The 19,021-nt window shown below is 43.7% G+C and overlaps 1 protein-coding gene and 1 pseudogene across 4 annotated transcripts in view; both read left to right on the top strand.

Annotated features, from left to right (window-relative positions):
* CRCP (CGRP receptor component) overlaps positions 1–18,694 on the top strand; it is a 45,718-nt gene extending 27,024 nt beyond the window's left edge. The window contains exons 5-7 of one of the 4 annotated variants that reach the window (XM_087868441.1): positions 11,946–12,003; positions 13,697–13,772; positions 16,954–18,694. In XM_087868441.1, coding sequence (XP_087724567.1) covers positions 11,946–12,003; positions 13,697–13,772; positions 16,954–16,970 — 151 coding nt within the window. In that variant the 3' untranslated portion in view covers positions 16,971–18,694. The other 3 variants (XM_045786120.2, XM_045786119.2, XM_045786118.2) reach the window with 3 other exon arrangements.
* Positions 1,438–11,939, top strand: LOC123784764 (DAZ-associated protein 2 pseudogene; annotated as a pseudogene).
* Positions 18,695–19,021: the final 327 nt, after the last annotated feature.

The following is a 19,021-nucleotide window of genomic DNA, read 5'->3' as shown; positions in this document are numbered from 1 at the left end:
TGTTAGGGGAAGAAGGCTTTCAGTTAATTTACCAGTAAGTATGTTAGCTTAGGTTTTTCATGGATGCCCTTTACCAGTTTTAGGAAGTTTGCCAAGATTTTTATCATGACTGGATGTTGATTATGTCAGTTGCTTTTTCTTTGTCTCTTGAGGTGTTCATATGGTTCTTGTTCCTTTAGTCTTTAAAAATGTATCTTTTTGGGGCACCTGGCTGACTTAGTTGGGGGAGCGTGCAGCACTTAATCTCGGGATCGTGAGTTCAAGCCTCATATTGGGTGTAGAGATTACTTACAAAAATGTAATCTGAAAAAAAATGTATCTTTTTGCTTTTTGGCTATATCTTTTTGTGTATTTTGCTTAGTGGTAACAATTTGCACACCTAATCATTTACAGTCCAGATAGAGTTAATATTTTACCACTGAGTAAAATATATATAAGTCCCTTAACTTCTCCCTTTTATGTTGTAGTTGTCATATTTATTACATCTGTATCATTGAAAATAGTATTTAGTGGTGTTTTAACATTTACTTTATATACTTTTACATATTTTAAAGATTAGGAGGATAAAAATAGTTTTTTATGTTTACCCAGATTTTTACCACTCATTTTGCTCTTTTTTTTTTTTTTAAAGATTTAATTAATTAATTTGACAGGGGGTTGGGGCAGAGGGGGAGGGAGAAGCAGGCTCCCTGTTGAGCAGAGAGCCCGATGCAGGACTCGATCCCAGGACCCTGGGATCACGACCCAAGCTGAAGGCAGATGCTTAACCGACTGAGCCACCCAGGCGCCCCTTGCTCTTCTTTCTGAAGTTCCATGTGTACTTCTTACCATTTACTTTAGCCTGAAAAACTTTCATTAGCATTTCTTTTAGAACAGGTCTGCTGGATACAAATTTCCTTACTTTTCTTTCAACTGAGAATGTTATTTTCTTCCATTCCTGAAGGATAGTGTCATAGGTTGATTGGTCTTTTCTTTCAGCACTTTATACTTCAGTGTCTTCTAACTGCCATGGTTTCCGTTGAGTAATCTGGTCATGCAGTGTATAATGTGTTATTTTCTTCTAGCTGCTTTTGGTGTTTTTTTCTTCTCTCTGGTCTTCAAAAGTCTGATTGTGATTTTTTTTTTCCAGTTTATCTTTGCTGAGCTTCTTGATTATGTAAATTTTTGCCTCTTACTAAATTTGTGAAGCTTTGGACCATTATTTTGAAATAATTTTTTCTGCCCCAGTCGCTTTCTCTTTTCTTTCTGGAACTCCAAAGATAACTATTAGAACTTTAAAAGTAGTTCTATAGGTCCCCAACACTCTGTTCTCTCTTTTTTTTTTTCAGACAAACTTTTTTATTAACATTTCCCAAACAATCTGTATGGTTGTCACTCTTAGTTCCTTAACTGGAACATGTTGGACCCTGTTGACACGAAAAGCTTTGGATAATGAAACGCAAGTAGGGGATCAGGAGCTGGGGAAAGGGGTGGGAAGAAAGAAAATGATGCATCACTTTTCCTCTAGATCTACTTTTTTTTTTTTTTTTTAAGATTTATTTATTTGTTTGAAAGGGGGTTAGGGCAGAGGGAGAGAATCTTTCAAGCAGACTCTCCGCTGAGCGTGGAGCCCAATGTGGGGCTCAATCCTGCAGCCCATGAGACCATGACCCGAGCCGAAACCAAGAGTCGGACACTGAACTGACTGAACCACGAGGCACTCCTTCTCTAGATCTACTTTGATTGTCACATGCAATTTCAGCTGGATGGCACCTTGTCACATGACTGTATTCTTCCAATCCATGGCTCCTCTGTAGGCTGTTTATCAGTAAAGACCACAGAGCAGTCCTGTTTTGTGGAACCTTCTGCAGTGATAGAAATATTCCTCTGGTCTGTCCTGTACAGTAGCTTCTAGCCACATGCAGCTGTGGATCATTTGAAATGTGACTCGTGCAAAGGAGGAACTGCATTTTTAGTTTAATTTAATTTAATTATTATTTTTTAAAGATTTTATTTATTTGCCAGAGAGAGAGAGAGAGTGTGCGCATGCATGCTCACACAAGCAGGGGAAGCAGCAGGCAGAGGGAGAAGCAGGCTCCCCGCTGAGGAGCCGGATGTGGGACGTGATCCCAGGACCCTGAGATCATGACCTGAGCTGAAGTCAGACTTTTAACCAACTGAAACCCCCCCCCCCCAGGTACCCCTGTATATCTTCTTTGATGAGGTGTTTGTTTAGGTCTTTTGGCCATTTTTTAATTGGGTTGTTTTCTTATTGTTTTAAGAATTTGTTGTATATTTTGGATAACAGTCCTTTATCCTGTGTCTTTCATAAATATTTTCTCCTAGTCTGTGGTTTGTTTTCTCATTTTCTTGATGTCATGTTTCACAGAGCAGTTGTTTTTAATTTTAATGAAGTCCAGTCTATCGGTTAATTTTTTCACGGATTGTGCCTTTGGTATTGTAGCAGAAAAGTCACCACCAAACTCAGGATCATCTGGGTTTTCTCCTGTATTATCTTCTAGGAGTGTTTATAGTTTTGCATTTTACGTTTAGGTCTAGTTGTCTAGACAGTTGTTTTCTAGGTGGTAGAGAGGTGGATTCCTGGTTCTTCCCACCCTGCCATTTTCCCTGAATCCTCTCTGTTAATTTTTTTCCTTTCCCTGCCCCTCTTTGTTGTTCAAACAAGATGATTTCTACTGATCTGTCTATAAATTCACACTTTTGTCATCTCCGTTTTGTTAATAAGGCCAGCCAGTGAATTTTTTATTTCATACATGTTTTTAGTTCTAAAATTTCCATTTGTTTATTATTTATAATATTTTTTAATGAATTTTTTAAATTATATTATGTTAGTCACCATACAGTACATCCCTGGTTTCTGATGTAAAGTTTGATTCATTAGTTGCGTATAACACCCAGTGCACCATGCAATACATGCCCTCCTTACTACCCGTCAGCAGCCTATCCCATTCCCCCACCTCCCTCCCCTCTGAAGCCCTCAGTTTGTTTCTCAGAGTCATAATTTCTGTCTCTTTCCTGAGAACTTACATTATTCCACTCATTTCAAGAATATGTTATAATAGCTACTTTAATGTCTTTGATAATTCCAACATATGGGTTATTGTAGGTTTGGTATCTGTTGATTATGTTTTCCCTCGAGAATGAGTTGTATTTTCTTTCTTTCCATTGAGGTAATTTTAAATTATATCTTGGACCTTTTCAATATTATATTGTTTAGACTTGATCCTGTTAAAAGCCTCTGGTTAATGTGGCTTTTTTTTTTTTTGGTTTCTTTTAGCAGTCAGTCAACCCAGTTAGGTTCACACCTCAAGTCTGTTGCCTTCCATGGGCAAGGATTTCTTTTTTTTAAAGATTTTATTTATTTATTTGACAGAGAGAGAGAAACAGCCAGCAAGTGAGGGAACACAAGCAGGGAAGTGGGAGAGGAAGAAGCAGGCTCCCAGCAGAGGAGCCTGATGTGGGGCTCGATCCCAGGACTCTGGGATCACGCCCTGAGCCGAAGGCAGATGCTTAACAACTGAGCCACCCAGGCACCCCCAGTTTTATTTTTAAAACCTTTGGTCTGCAGTTTTGGATCTTTTTGCAAATGAGCCTGGAGTGGTGGTTTAACATGTTCACTTCTCAGTGTGTTTGCTGTGCTGAGTCTGTTGGGTTTTTGTTGTTTTGGGGCTGTTCTGCATGTGAATAGCTCAAGCTGAACCTAGGGTTTGTGCTAATTGATGCTCAAATATAGGGGAATCTCCTTCTCTAGCCCACCTCTCTGGGGTTGCCCCTGTACTCTTTGACCCACTTGAGCCCCCCCTTTTGGTTCTCTGGCCATAAGTACTGGATTTCTTCACAAGTACTGGGTTTAGCTGCCCGCACGCACGTAGGGTTGTTACTGGTGCCCCCCTTAGGGCGAAGCAAGAAGAGATAATGAGGAAAAGGGGGAAAAAGATATTACTTGGCGCTCTGGACCACAGAGACTCTCGTCATGGCTACACTCACTGCCAGGGCTCCTGGGGGAGCTGCCCTTGAGCAGAGTTTCATCCAGATTTCTAGGTCTCAGGGGCCCCTTTCCCCAGTCTTCTGGCTGGAAAGATGGAATTTCGGTTGGAGTTTTATCTGCCTGTTGGAACTACCACCATAGCTCTGCTGTGGCCTGAGGATCAGGGCTGTGAGAGATAAGAGAAAACAAAGCGAAAGAAACTCATGTTTCTTTCTACCACACTAACTAGTTCTTCAAGTTTATTTCCCTCTGCACTCCACCTACTTTTGTATCCTTTTCAGAGTCCTTAGGTTATTCCTTTTGTATTTAGTCCTGGGGATTTTTGTTGTTGTTACAATCACTAGAAAGATTGGCTTTGGTGGTCTCACTCTCATCTTACGTACAATGCAAGTCCTGATAGTTGGTTTTTAAGATCTCTTCTCAATATTTGTCTGGTCTGGTGTATTACTTCCCGATCCCTACATTTTTTTCTGCTACAAATATGCACCTGGCTACCATTGGAGAAACCCACAAAATGGGGTGTTTGGCTGGTTCAGTCAGTAGAGCATGAGACTCTTGATCTTGGGGTTGTGGGTGCAAGCCCCACATTGGGCATAGAGTTGAATTAAAAAGAAAAGAAAAGAAAGAAACCCACAAATGAGAATTGTCCTGCAATCTGATTCATGACTGGCCATAATCTATGTAAATTTAAAGCAGATTGTAATATTCCGGGAAATTCATTTTTTCCATTTGTGATCCTAAATTTGAGGATTTGTAAATTTCATCGTGACTTTTTGGTGCCTGTGTTTCATTGTGGTTGATTTCTGGAACAGATCGTGCTCCAGGGTTTTTATATAGGTTGTCAATGACAGCCGGAAGCAGAAGCTGCAGGCAGTGTTGTTCTACAAACAACCAGTAGAGGGGGCCGGCAGGCTGCTTTCTCTGTAGAGGCCTGGCTCCTCCTCTGAGGCGTTGCAAACCATCGCAACCCATTGGCTTTCCTTGGCCTCAGTGCCTATGACCCAGGGGCTGCTTGCCATATGCCGTCAAGACCTGGACCATCTTGTACTAGCCAGTGCCATATAAGACAGGAATCACATTTATAACAAACTGCTGAAGTGTTCTTTAATCCTTATATTTGCATATCCCCTTAGAGAGTTTTTCTCTACCATCCTTTCAGGGAGAGGAGATTCAAGATAATAGCCCTTAAATCTTCTAGTTCTCATGGTACAAAGTGGAACTTTATTAATTTGCTTAAATATCTCCACTGTTAAAGTCCTTGAGGGTATAGTAGGAACCATGTTTTTTAACTTCATAGCTTTATTCAGCAAAATGGTAGTATTGAGACCCAACTTGAAGATACTTGAACACTAAATCCTGTTATTTTTCTATAGCATGTTCATTCCCCAAAGCATTTGGTTCTTTAATCATTTAATTTTTGCTTGAGGCATTTAGTTCTTAAGAACCGCAGCCTGGCTTACGGCCCCGGCTCTCATCCCGAGATCTCCTCCCTGAGACGTACAGCTGTGTTTGCCAGGAATAGAGGGACTTGCCTTTGAGACTCAGCTTAGGTAGGTTTGTAAATAACTTTGAGGCCTTAAAAGGGGCTCTTCTGTACATAGATTACTCTGGGGGTTTGGCACCATATTTGGAACATGTATTTCTAGGGCCAGCAAAGCTCAGAGGAGATGGATGGGTTGTCAGGTTTCTCTAGACCGTGGCTACTTTCAGAGCATGGAATCCTGCCCCAGGTCTCCCCAGTGTTCAATAGTTGTCTCTTGTTTGCACTTTTCCTAAAAGTCAGTCCTGCCTGACTCTTTCTTTAACTTATCCTTCAGCTTTGTCTCTATGTGGGGAATACAAAGATGAACACAATGTAAGTGCTATGGTAGGAGGGTCACAGTAGAGAGACACTGAAGTGTTGGAATTTGAGTTTATCATTTTGTCTCTGGGAGGTGACACTGGGTTTTAATATAAAGAAAGAGTCAGCCAGGTGCAGGTGAGTTAGTTCGTTCTGAGCAGAGGGAACATGATGTGCTAAGGCACAGAATCAAGAAGTAGCCTGATGCTTTTCTGTGCAGTGTTTAGTGCCATTTAAATGGGATACGAGTGCTTAGGGAAAGCAAAGGCATATGAACCTTGAGAGATTGACAAATACCGAATTTCAGTGGGTTCTGGAAACTGAACTAAGGAAATTCAAATTCATGTCAAAGCCTGTGGGGACAACAGGAGGATTACATGCAGGATAATGAGGTGGCCAGATTTTCACCTTTTGAAAGGTACATTATTTGTAAGTGAAGATTGGTTTAAAAAGGGGCAGACCTCTGAGGATAGAAGCCATTGTCCTCTACCCAAGAATTGTGGCTTATAGAAATGGTGAGGAGGGGACGGATATCTTGAAAGAAGCAATCTTTTAAAAAAAGAAACAAACAGTTGTGAATTCTCGGTGATTTGATACTGGCAGTGGGTAAGAGGGAGGAGGCAAGGATGACCCTCAGGCTTCTGGCCTGGGTGTTTGCTTCTTTTCCAAAATGAGAAGTTGAGAGAATGGAGCTGGTGCGTAGGAAAGGGCAGTCAGATCACTTTGGGGTGTGTTGAGCTTGAAGTGTGTCTCAGGTGTTTAGGAGGAGATATCTTGGTGGCAGTTGGTTGCAGAGATCGGGAACTTAGGTCACATAGCATGAACACGTGGACTTCTTGCCTAGAACCTTTAGTAGTGGATGCGACTGTGAAATTTGGGTGAGGAACTCAGTAAGGGGGGTCAGAAGGTGGAAGATGGCACCACGGGAATGCTACAGAAGCAGCAGCAGAAGAAAAAGCCTAGAACGAGATGAAGGACTAGCAGGATAAGAGAATCAGGAAAGAATGGTGTCGTGGAAGCCTCAGGGGTAGATAGTTTGAAGGAAGGGCGTGATCAACAATGTCCGATGTCACAGAGAGGGTAGAACAGGACAGAAGCATTCCCTAGAGTTGTCCGTATGGAGGTCACCGGGCCCTTTGGCAAGAATAGTTTTGGTGATTGGTTGGGGCAGGAGCTAAAGTGCAGTGCGTTGAAAGTGAAGGGGAGAGAGTAGAGACCATAAAAATAGGCTTGGTTATGAAGTGAGGGGGATGTTTGTAACCCCCGCCCCCTCAAACCGGAGCCTGCGGTGAGTGTGGTTCTGCAGTGCTCAGCTCCGTGAATGTGGGAGCAGAGAACTTGCTTGGTTGGTTGGACTCCAAGTGGGCTTTTTCAGGGAGCAGCTGTGAGTGTTTTTGTTGCTAGAAGACTTGCGAGATCCTTTTGTGTAACTGAGGAACATTTCCAGCAGTTCAGAGCCTAGCAGGATAATGACCGGTCGATGAGCTGACTTCCATTGCTTTGACTGATTGTAGCAGAGATGCTCCTTTATTCAGCTATATTTTTTTCTCTTTTCCTGCTCTTTCTCTTTTCTTTATTCAAATAAATAATTTTATTTGGAATGAGGGTTCATATTTTCCAACTCTGTTGGGTCTTTAAAACTGCTTGCTGGGGGCGCCTGGGTGGCTTAGTTGGTTAAGCGTCTGACTTTGGCTCAGGTCAAGATCTCAGGGTCCTGGGATCAAGTCCCGTGTCCGGCTCCTCGCTCAGTGGGGTGTCTGCTTCTCCCTCTCCCGCCCTCCCTTTCTCTTTCTCTCTCTCTCAAAAACAAACAAAAAACTTGCTTGCTGGTCTTATTCCTGGCCCCATCCTAACCTCTCAGGTGGTAACTTCACTTCTGCATCACCGAGAAAATTATCCAAAATGAACTCCTTTTCCTTCATATCCCCTCAGACTTGCTGTTTCCCCCCACACTGCTGTGGTCTCCGTGAACATGATGAGCCTCTTTGCTGAAACTCTGGACTTTTGTTTTTCTGAGGGTCTTTTCCCCTTTCTCCCCTATAATTTCAGTCTTTCCTCATGCTTATCTCCTTAGCTGGCAGACATGCTCCAGTGTCCCTCCAGAACCTACCCTCCTCGGGTTGTAATTGCTGTCTTACTTCGACCTGTCAGGAGGTTATTTTGGTCTGTGGTGCTGAGCAGAACCAGACCCATAACCACTGGGAGCAGCAAAGGTCAGTGTCTAACACAACCAGTCTACGCTGTGCGGCCTCATGGGAATCCAGACCCTCAGACCCGTGCCTTCTTCAGGCTCCGCGGTGCTGACACTCTGTCCGCTGACTCAGAGCCCTGGTGTTGGAGCTCAGTACATCCATGGGCTGCCCCAGTCCCTGCCACATCAGCTGCTTTCCCGGGCACCTCACTGTATCTTCCCAGGGCCCAGACTGTGGCTTTTGGCCTTTTAGGTGCCACAATCCCCGTGGCTTACGATCTGCTTGGTCCCATCTGTCCACCTGGCTCAACAGTGCTGGTGGAAGGAGGGTATTTTGCAGGTCCCAGATCCAGAGCTGGGCCTATTGCTGGCAGCATTCCTCCTCCACCTCCAGATGCCTTCCCAGTGCTGCTCAGCTTACAGTCACGCAGGGAGCCAGTGTCATTGGAACTCAGTGGAAGGGAAGCCTCTTCATGGGTGGCTTAGCTGGTGGCTCCAGCATCTGGTGAGGAGCCAGGCCACCAGTGTGCTGGGAAAGACCTCACGTACCTTCGACACGATCACAGTTTGGCGACCTCACGTTTCACTTCAGACACAGGTTGCGGGGTCTTTCTGGTACCCAAACTTTTCAAATTTAATGAGAACCATATTATGGTAGCAGTATCTTCCTGAAGCATTTTGTTGTAGGGGAGGTAGCCGTTCATAAACTAATGTAGGCGAAGCAGCCCTAAGGATCTTCCTTGAATTCCTCCAGAATTATACTGTACCATACTGGGTCTTTGCTTTTAGTAATGAAATATCAAATTAGGCTTGGAGGGAACGTTCATCTTCCTAAGACTTAAAGTTGCCGAATTATTCTGCTTGGTCGTTAGTCTCCTTTAAGTCTTTGATTTATAGTGCATGTCATAAATAAAACACTTTAGTTGTCTGACTTTGCCTATCCGTCCTTGCTCCACGTCCCACCCTCAAACCTTGTCTTCTGTTCCTCCTGCCATTCTCCATTGAATCAGAGTTGCAAGGTGGGCCAGTCAGACTAAGTTCCTTCTCCTTGCACATCTCCCCATGTGCTATCTTTAACTAGTCTTTCACAAGGATCCTCTGAAACCCCATCTGTACTCTAAGCACAGACCCCATTGCTTCTGCTTTTACATCTGCCTCTTAAGACCTTCCTCACAGGTGGTTTCATCAGACATGAGCCAAACCTGAATTTTCTTTGGTGCCGGAAAAACTGAGGTTCGTTGAACAAAGAACTTCAGTACAAACTGTACTGAAAACCAGTTTGCTTAAAATCTGAGGGGCAGTGAGGAGGATGCCTTTCAAAAGCCTTATGACTTTAGAACCAAATAAAGGGGAATTTTCAGATCAAAATTTGGTTGCCATTTATTGTCAACCTGCCTGATGCAGCCACTCATGGCTCCTGAGAATTCCTAAGCTGGGTTAATGGGGTCATATTGTGAATGCCTCCCCTCCGAGTGATTTGAGTCCAGTGAAATCTCATTAGGGTTAAGAATGTTTGGGGATCCTTAGTACTTTGATTTTTTTTTTTTCTGAAATTGGGCTTTATTTTATCTTGTAACTTCAGTTCATCTAAATGTGTTCTGTACATGTGACATTTGGCTACACCATAGATTATCATGGAAATTCTCTGTTGTATGTTTCTCTTTGCACTGTGGCGCACTTGTGAATTTTTTTATACTCAAAATGTAGAGTGAAGACTGTTTTGAAGATTTTAATAAAGTGGTGACGCTGCATTACAGAAAAAATAAAGGTTATTTTCTCCACAGTTAATCCTCGGTCCCCACGGGCCCATTGTCACCACCACTGTCATTCCACCGAACTACTTGCACAGGCCACTGTGCCCTCTTTTTTTGCAAATCCAGTGCCTTCTATACTGTCAGCCTACTCTCCCGCCCTTCGGCATGTGACATTGTGGCTAATACCCTCTTCCTGGAGCTTTTCCTCTCTTGGTTTCCCTAACACTCTCCTAGGTTTTCTTTGCCTCTATTTGCTCCTCCTTCACCACCTCCTCTCCCAGACCCTTACCTGGCAATGCTTTATGGTGCGCTGTCCCGGGTCTTCATTTACTCTGTAGTTGGTCTGTGGACTGTGATACCCACTCCCATGGTTTTGTATAACTCCTTGCTAATACAGCCAGCTCTGGTCTTTTTCTTTAGTCCTAGGTCACAGTAGGACTAAAACTAGACAAGTCTCTTCATTGTTCCAAAAGCACCACAAACTTGAATTCAGATTTCAAGTAATATATTTTTCCCAGACAGGCTAAAACCCTGACGCTGGACCCTGACTCTCCTCTTCCTTCGCCCTGTCCCCGCCCACTGAGGCTGTCGTCAGGTCCTGCTGACAGTGGCCAGGAGCATTTCACATGTCCAGCCCTGCATCGTTTTTCCTCACCTGAGAGCATATCACTCCTTTTCTTGGTTGCTTTCGGGTGTCCACAGAGTCACGTGCAGCCTTGTAGTTGGAGCCCGTGTGGTCTTGTCCTGACTCAGCCTCATGTCCCACAGCCTCTCATGCAGCCGTTTCCTACAATTCTGTAATTTTTGTTTCTGGCCGTTTACTTGGACTGTTCCTGCCGTGACTCCCCATTCCGCCATCGTTTTGCCTGGAAAACCCTTCAGGGTCCAGTGCAAGGGTTTCCTCCTCTGTGAAGTCATCTTTGAGTCTAGAGTAAATGTTTGGGGGATTATGAGGAGTAGAACTTAACTACAAGTGCCTTCCTAATGACTGCCATTTGTGGAGAAATAGCTGTGTGACAGTCATTTTGAATACTGAATACTAGAAGCAGATGGTTAAGAACATGAGCTTTGATGGCCGAGTCCCAGCTCTGCCATTTCCTAGCTGTGTAACCTTGGGCAATTTATTTACCATCTCAGTGTTGATTAAGTCTGAGGGCTCAATGTGCTTGCCATATGGGAAGTAAGCAATAAATGGTAGCTGCTGGCACTATAAACGGAAAGATGTTCATCCCTCCTAACCCCCTGGTGAGATATTAAGTTCTATTATCATTCCTGTTTTACAGATGGTGAGACCAAGGCATAGGGAGGCTGGCTAATGTGCTGCTTCCCCGAATGCGGCTGTGGGCCTGTGGCTCATTCATCTGTTTATTTCAGAATGTCTTTAAGCTCAATAAATATTTACTGAGTTGAACTGAAAGATGAATGTGGAGCTCCCAGGTCAGGCTGAGAGGGGAGACTTAGAAATTGTCACCTGCACAGGGGTGGTAACTGAAGCTTCTTTTTTCTTTTAAGTCCTGTATCAGCTTCCAGAGTCCACACATTTCAGCCACCCCTTTAGCAATGAGCTAGATAGTGCCTTGTGACAGGTGATAATTACTGCCTTCAACTGTTACTTACATGTGCGTTAAAATTTGCTTGTATTTGTCTTTTTTCCCCAACTGGATTGTAAACTCTGTGGCCGGAGAACTGGGCCTTATACCTCTGTGCATTAGCCCCCGGCCCCCTTCTAGTCCTGGTTTTTGTTTCTAAGATAACAAGTCAAAATCTGATGTTTAGTATTAATCTAGAAAAGGAATTCTCAGCCATTTCTAAGTGATACCAACCAACCAAGATGATTTCATTAATCTTTACTTTCTATAATCTGTATTAAGAAAATGTTATTTTCTTCATATTTTTCAAATAAAATTTATTAAAACTGTATCTCTACTATTTGTCTTTTAATCCATACCTCTTGTTTTTAGGATTCTAATACACATTTGTACCCTCTAAGAGCCTCTGACATAGGCTCTCCTATTCCCATTCTCTCATTTTACAGTTGAAGAAACTGAAGGCCACGTTCCAACTGGTTCTCCCATTTGTTATCTGACACAGTGTTCTCTACACAGCTTGGTCAAGACTCAAGATTCTGAAGGGAAAAAGAGTTTTAAATGTTTTGTACTTTTCTTTTGACAGAGCTGAAAAGCTTCAGCTGCTGAATCACAGGCCTATGACTGCTGTTGAGATCCAGCTGGTGAGTTAAGGAGGCCTGAACGTGAGGGGCTTGGTCTCTGGGCCTGAGAGGGCGGAAGGGTGATACAGCTGAGACCAGACAAGGCTGGAACTGCCATTTCTTGAAAAGACTGCACGACTACCCGCATTTCATAAGTGAAAGGAGACCTCACCAGTTTGATCCTACTTAGTATGAACTTAGTGAAAGTAGAAGAGTAGAGGAAATTTAGTTCCTTCCTTAGGGTTTGGGCCTGTATCTTGGCAGCTCTTTGTCTCCCTTGATGTCCTACCCCATTCTGGCCATTGCTTTCCTGTAGGGGTTATTGCCAACCAGATGTTGCATGAAAACAATAGACTCACCATGACTCTGGCAGAATTTCTCCTCCCCGACTCCCACCCTTCGACCCTACTCTTCCTGTTTCTGTTCTTGGTTCACGGAGCACATGTGCACTTCCCCCCATGCTCTCATTCTCTCTCAGCCTCCTGGCCCAGTCTGCCAAGCCAGAAACCTGGAAGTCATTCTCTGCCTTTGATCTCATATGCACTTAGTCCCCAGGTTCTGCTGCTTCTGTCTTCCCTTGTTCTCTCTTCTCTCCCTGCTGCACCGTGTTCGTTTCTGTCATTTCTCAGTGTGGCTCGCGCGGTTGTCCTTTCTCGTCGTCCCTGCCTCAGTCTGGCCCCTCCAGTCCACCTTCTCCCCCGCGGTCAGAGTTCACTTTCTGAAACCACAGACTTGATTGTCTTGTTTCCCTGCATACGACCATTCAGTGGATTCTCATCACTTGCAAGACTACACAGCAATCACAGCATAAAGCTTTAGAATTGTGCAAGGGAGCCAGAGTAGAAGCCACACGTGGCCTGAGGAGAATATGAAAATGAGGCCCAGTGAGACAAACTGAGTGGTTGCCGGATTGGCGTACTGGGCAGTTTCCCTCTGCCAACAGGGCAGAGAACACCGTTCAGCTCCAAATATTAGGCAGGCCATGTAACTGCCAGTAAAAACAACAACAACAACAACAACAACAACAAAAAAAACTGATTGGAGAATTAAGGAGTTTGCAAAGTCAGTTTTAGAAGTACTGATCCTTTGTCAAAGTTCCTTCAGAAAAGTGTGGAAGAAAGTAGCCAAAAATACCTATGATGTTTAGAGTTGTTTTAAAAGAACGCTTTTTTTAAAGGGTCACGGGGCATTTAATTTTTGACTAAAACTTTTATTGTCTTCCCAATGTTGTTTCTGTCCTTCAAAATGCACCCATAATTAAATTAGAAAAATTCCTTCCATAAAGGGTGACTTTCTGGGGAAACTGGCCTTTAGGCTAATTAGAGATCCTTTTTTTTTTTGGTACCCTTATTCTGATGCTTTCAACTGTGTTGGGAGATTCAACTTAGAAAAGAAAAAACAAACGAATCAGCAAGAAACTAATCCATGTCCCTCTGGGTTAAAGATCACATGTTCTGTCTCCTCCAACTTTAATCAGCAACATATGTTATTCATGGCTTAATGACAGATGGAGAGAGGAGATGAGGATTAGCGTGACCTCATCCCAGAGCCTGTAGAAAGCTCTATCATTACTTGGTACGATTAGGTGCTATTAAGAGTGCCTACTATATGCCATGGGTTTTGTGGATGTCACCTTTAATGCCCTCGTCATAGTCTTTGCTAGTGAGCGGCTAACTGGGTCTGTCTGACTCAAAGCCTTACTTTCTCCTCCAAGCCGTGTGCTTTGCAAGTGAGAAGAAAGATGTGTGTGGCGTGCCCTGAGACTGTCTGTTCTTTTCTCCTTTTCGCAGGTAGGTAGTAGGTCTTGATAAACACTGTGTCTGTTGTTTCCCAGCAGTTGGACCATTTTATAGTCAGATTTTCCCCAGCCTGGGATTTGGCTACAAAGGGTGGCAAAACATTTACCAAGGCTTGTGGCAGTATCTCTTCTCCCAAGAGCGGGATAGGAAATGAGGTTTCACACAGCGTGCGAAGTACAGAGGACTTGAGAATTTCCCTGCGTTAACCTTACAGCCATTTATTCTTCCTGCGTCCAGAAGTATTTTCAGCATCCAGCATTTATTAGTGTTCAGTTTTGGAGGCTGAAGCTTCTTCTTTTAGTTAAACCTGAGCCATGATTTGTTGGGAGCCACAGAGCCACAGGTGACTGCCTGCTGTCTGAGGAAATGAGGACGCCACCAGCCTCTCTGATTTCTGCCATTCCCTGTCGTGTATTCGTTTGAGATGGTTTGTGAGCTCTGGCCTGAACAGCACTACCATATATGCCTGTTATAAGTTAGTGATTATAAAATGTCTTGGATTATGTAGAGTTTTATGGCTTACAAAACACTATAATATATGTTCTCATTTGGTCCTTACTGTAGACATTAATTCCATTTTACATTAGAGAAAAATTGAAATTTACGGAGATTAAATGAACTGTTCTGGGTCAGATAGCTACAAGTGTCCATACTTAATTAGGTTTGAATTGTTTTGTTGTTCTGGGTAAAGGAGGAAGTTCGCCTTGACAGCTTAGAGTGAGAAACAACCATCTTGGGAGTATAGCAGCCCAGTTTGACAGCCCCTAGGAATCGATATGGTCTTTGTATGTGATAAAAATTTATCATTGACCCATCTGCAAATACTTTGGATTTTTACATTCTATTTGTCCTTATATTCCAAGCAACTTGAAACCTCAGGTGTTTGAGAACGTTGAGATGGTGCTTTGCGTTTCTTTATTTGGGCTCAGTTTCTTCTCTGTTGGGAAGAAAAGGTGAGGAGTAATACACTTAGTATCATTTTACCTTGATCCAAGAGGGATTAGTAAGTGTCTGGTTTCTGAAAGTTTCTTTTTTGTGTATATGTGTTTCATTTTGCTTAATGAGGTTTAGGTTTTCTTCTGTGACTGGGAATCTTGGTTCGAAAAGGAAAGTGTCTGACCCTGAGGGCTGTGTGCTGGCGAAAGCTTCTGCTCTTCGGCCCTCTTGCCACGAACACATTTAGCTGACACCTGATCTTCGTTTTCTCTGCCAGACCCAGAGATCGGGATGCAAGAAGGTGGCCTGTTCAAGTCTTCTCTATTTGGTTTTCTAAAAATGAAGACCTCTCAGAAGTCATAGAATTAAATTCTTTCAAACCAGTGGACTCTAGTTTGCATCTCCGAGAGAGGAAAGCATAGAGGCATGGTGTTGTAAAAAGAGCTGGCATCCCAAGTCAAAAGACCTTGCACCACTTGCTGTGAGACCCAGGTCAGCTTGTCTTTATAATGCTGAGCCTGCGCTTACTCCTCTGTAACGTGTCCCGACGTGATGGACCGCGTGCTTGAGAAGCTCTGGCGGTGGTGATTCTGGGAAAGCACCGGCGCACATGCTGGTGGGAGGTTGTCTGTGTTCTCAGACTCGTCTGAATCTCCTTTCCCGCTTCCCCTGAGTCACGAAGCAGTTCATGATCAACTGCACATGCCAATTTATGAATTTGGAGACATTCCTCTCTCAAATGGAGATCATCTTTTCTTAGGATCAAATCATCAAATCGGACGTACCCCTTTCCAACTCCTTTGTATTTTGGAGGCAGTCTGTGTTAGATTACTTCCTTTTATACACCCTAATTTTGCATGTCTGGTTTAAAAAATGGGTTTTTGCGGTTTATTTTCTTACTGCGGTTCAGTAGTGGTTACATTTTACGGAGCCTTTGAATCTTTAGGAAATAGTCATTTTATTTCACAGCGTGATGGGAAGTAGTCCCATTATTTCACTCAGGATCTTCTCCATCCTAGAACACTCAGGATTATTCTCTGGTTGTAGAAACATCTTTGGACCTAGGTGAATGAAGAGACCAATGGTTTGCCAGGAGTTTGTGATGTGATCTTGGACACGTCACCGGACTTGATGAGTTTCTGTACTGTTGTCTGTAAAGTGAGGCAGTCAGACTGAAATCCTTTTCAGGGTTGTAAGCCTAGCCTGTCATCTTGTTTTACTTAAATCTGCTAGGATTTCTTGGTGGAATTCCTTGTGGTCTTAGTTGCCAGATTTCAGAGATTGCTGTGGGAGATGCCACAGAACAGAACCCTGGACACCTTAAGCTGTTTGTGATAGATGGCTGGTGCCACTAAGTGAACATGGGTAAGTAATTTGCCTGCCTGTATATTGCTCTTAAAAACATTGTTGACTAAGTTTGTATTCATTAATATATCGAGAGCTAGAAGTGAGGCTAAGAAAGGTGGCTCATAATTGTGGATCGTCTGTATATAGATTTCCAGGACATGTCAAACTGGGCTTTAAGTGGACCTAATTTAGTGAGGCAGCGGGGGATAGTTTCCCAGCCGTCACTCATCAGGCTCTTGCTCCAGGTTCCCAGGAGATGACCAGGGCCGCGTGGTGTGTGTTGGATTGATTGTCAGTGTTAGTGTTGGGCAGGCCTGGCTTGGGATTCTCATTCTGTCCTTTGCCAGGACTGTTGTGAGGGTTAAAAGAAATAACAGATATGAAGTGCTGTGTGCAGTCAGGCACATGAGCTCCCTGAAGAGCTGTTAGTGTGGTGGGAGTGGGGACGAGAAAAAAATAGATAAACCATTTGGCGCGCAGTGGGCAATCGTCAGATGAGTTGTTGATATAATTCATAAGTTACAGCTGTGCTTGTGAAATACAAAAGTATGTAAAGTGCCATTTCACTCCCTGGAGGTGCGTTTTCTTTGCACATACAACATATTCATGTGTGCATGTGGATGGGTATAGAACTGGTAGGGTTTTCTGTCTCTTTGAAGAAAAATGCTAACCTGCAACTTGCTTTTTGCCCCGACCCATTTTGAGCAGTCGCATAGGAATTGGCGCTGGCTTCTCCCTCCCTTGGAGCCAGGATGGAGAGGACCCGGCGACCTGAGGGGGCTCTGGAGCCGGGCCCCGAGCTCGGCATGCCAGAGGCCAGCGGACTGCGGGCAGGGGTGGACTCCGCCTGTGCGGCTCCTCTGTAACCCTTAGAGGTTTTCTTCTGCAGATGGTGGAGGAGAGTGAAGAACGGCTCACAGAGGAGCAGATTGAAGCCCTCCTCCATACCGTCACAAGCATTCTGCCTGCTGGGCCAGAGGCTGAACAGAAGAAAAACATGGATGACGTGACGATGGATGAAGAGGACCCAGCATAGAGGAGCACAGCCGTCCCGACCGCCTCATGAAACTGAAAAGCCCGGCAGCCATTTGCCAGCCGTCTGGAGGATTGTTCATTTGTTCATTTCTATCCCAACAGGCCTGATTTCGTGGTTGGTTGGAGAAATCACAAAAATAAGCTAAAAAGAAGTACTTATGCCTCTGGGAGATGAAACATGGTGAAGACAGACTGAGGCTTTCAGGGCAGAGAGCTGAAGAGAAGAGGACAGAGTCAAAGAGGACAATGACTGTGCAGCCCTCTGTGGTAAAAATACTTCTTCTGTGGCCTTCGCCACAGTTGTGGGCAGGGCGCCGTACACAGCTGGTGAATACTTGTGTTGCCTTTGATGGGCTGTGTCTTAATTAGTTTCATCTGCTTCCCTTGGAGCTTCCCAAGCAGGGGTGCTGAGCGCTGTTGGGGTGAGAGCTGAGTGAGGAGAATCCGGTTAGATGGCTAGAAACTCCCAGAGCAACACATAGTTGCCTTAGGTTAGAATGAGCCGCTGAGCTTGACTCACCTTAGAGGAATCCTTTCCTCGAGAACATCAAAGATAAGAGAAGAGTGGCCTGGCCAACCAACCCTTCATCAGGTCTGAAGGCTCCTTCCCTCTGCTGGCAGGGGTGTTGTTGACCAGCTCACTGTTCAGTTGGAAATGTTAGGGCACCAGCCCATACCAGGTGCAAAGCAGCACAGCAGGCTGCGTGGCGGAGGCAACGGAAGTACAGCGTCGGCCACCTTTCTGACCACCTGCGGTTTCCTGCCCTGAGACAGGAGCCCTGGGCACACGCCACCTCTTGAGGCCAGGTGAGCTTCACTTGCACAAGGGGCAGATTGTTTGCATCTTTTGAAAGGGCGCAAATAGGGACCGAATATGAAGAACCAGAGGTTGATTAATAAGAATTTGAATTTGTTGGCTATGGCAAGGTTGCATCAGTTTTCCAGTTTCAAATATTAGGATAATTACCATGTGAAGAGCTTGTTGATATTGAGGCTTCAGAGAGTTCAGTAGCTCCAGACGTGTGGTTGCCTTCGGGCCTAGGAAAATTGCTAAAAATTAATTTCCTACATTCGCCCTGCTCCCCATTTGGGGAAGAAAATGCCCACAGACATTAATTTTCCAAATCAGTACTCGTTTTGTTGTGAGATTACGTATTTTTGGTGCTGCTATTAATTGGATTACTTCCCACGCCCTTGCAGTTACAAGATTATTTCAACCTCCCCACCACCCCTGCCAGTTACAGTTATGTCATTCTTAACCTTGTCATCTGAGGATCAGCTGAGACCTGTTTACAGAAAACTGGAATTCATGAGACATTTGTTTTTAAATCTCTCTTCGGTATTGGGAGTTTTACCAAGAACTGTTGATTTATTTGTCAAGGCATCATACGGGGGTATCTGTGTCACTGTTTCGTTTTAACATTGAGTGTATTCAGTGCATTTTCTTAATGGATTAATCTAGTTAATAATACATTGTTTCCAAGTGACTGCCAATTTTTGGTATTTTTATAAATCTTTAAAGCGTTTGTTTTGCCATGGATAGAAAAATAAAATCTGACTTAAAAGGTAAAATGTGTGAATTTTTTGTTAAAAAAAGAAGTTGGATCTATTTAGGTCTGAAATCTATTTTAGATTGCAAGAAAATTTTAAGTTTCTGTATTTGGGGCCTGAATTTCACCTCAGTTTCTGATAATGGCAGGCAGTCTCTGGAAGACTTAAACTTTATAGATAAGAAACATATTCTGTATAATATTCCTGTCATGTTAATAGCATTTCAGAAATAAGATAACTTGCACAAGAAACTTAATCAGTATCATATCTGGGAAGGAGAGCTGGGGAACCTGGGAATCTTACTTTTCATTTTATATCCTTCATTGTGGTTTTAGTTTTTGACCATATGACTGTTGTATTCTTTAAAAAGA

This window comes from Ursus americanus, chromosome 2, assembly GCF_024610735.1.
Source record: "Ursus americanus isolate L20-20 chromosome 2, mUrsAme1.1.p, whole genome shotgun sequence".
In the NCBI taxonomy this organism is placed as follows: Eukaryota; Metazoa; Chordata; class Mammalia; order Carnivora; family Ursidae; genus Ursus; species Ursus americanus.
The sequence above is the reverse complement of the archived record's forward strand: the minus strand, read 5'-3'. Positions and strand labels throughout refer to the sequence as shown.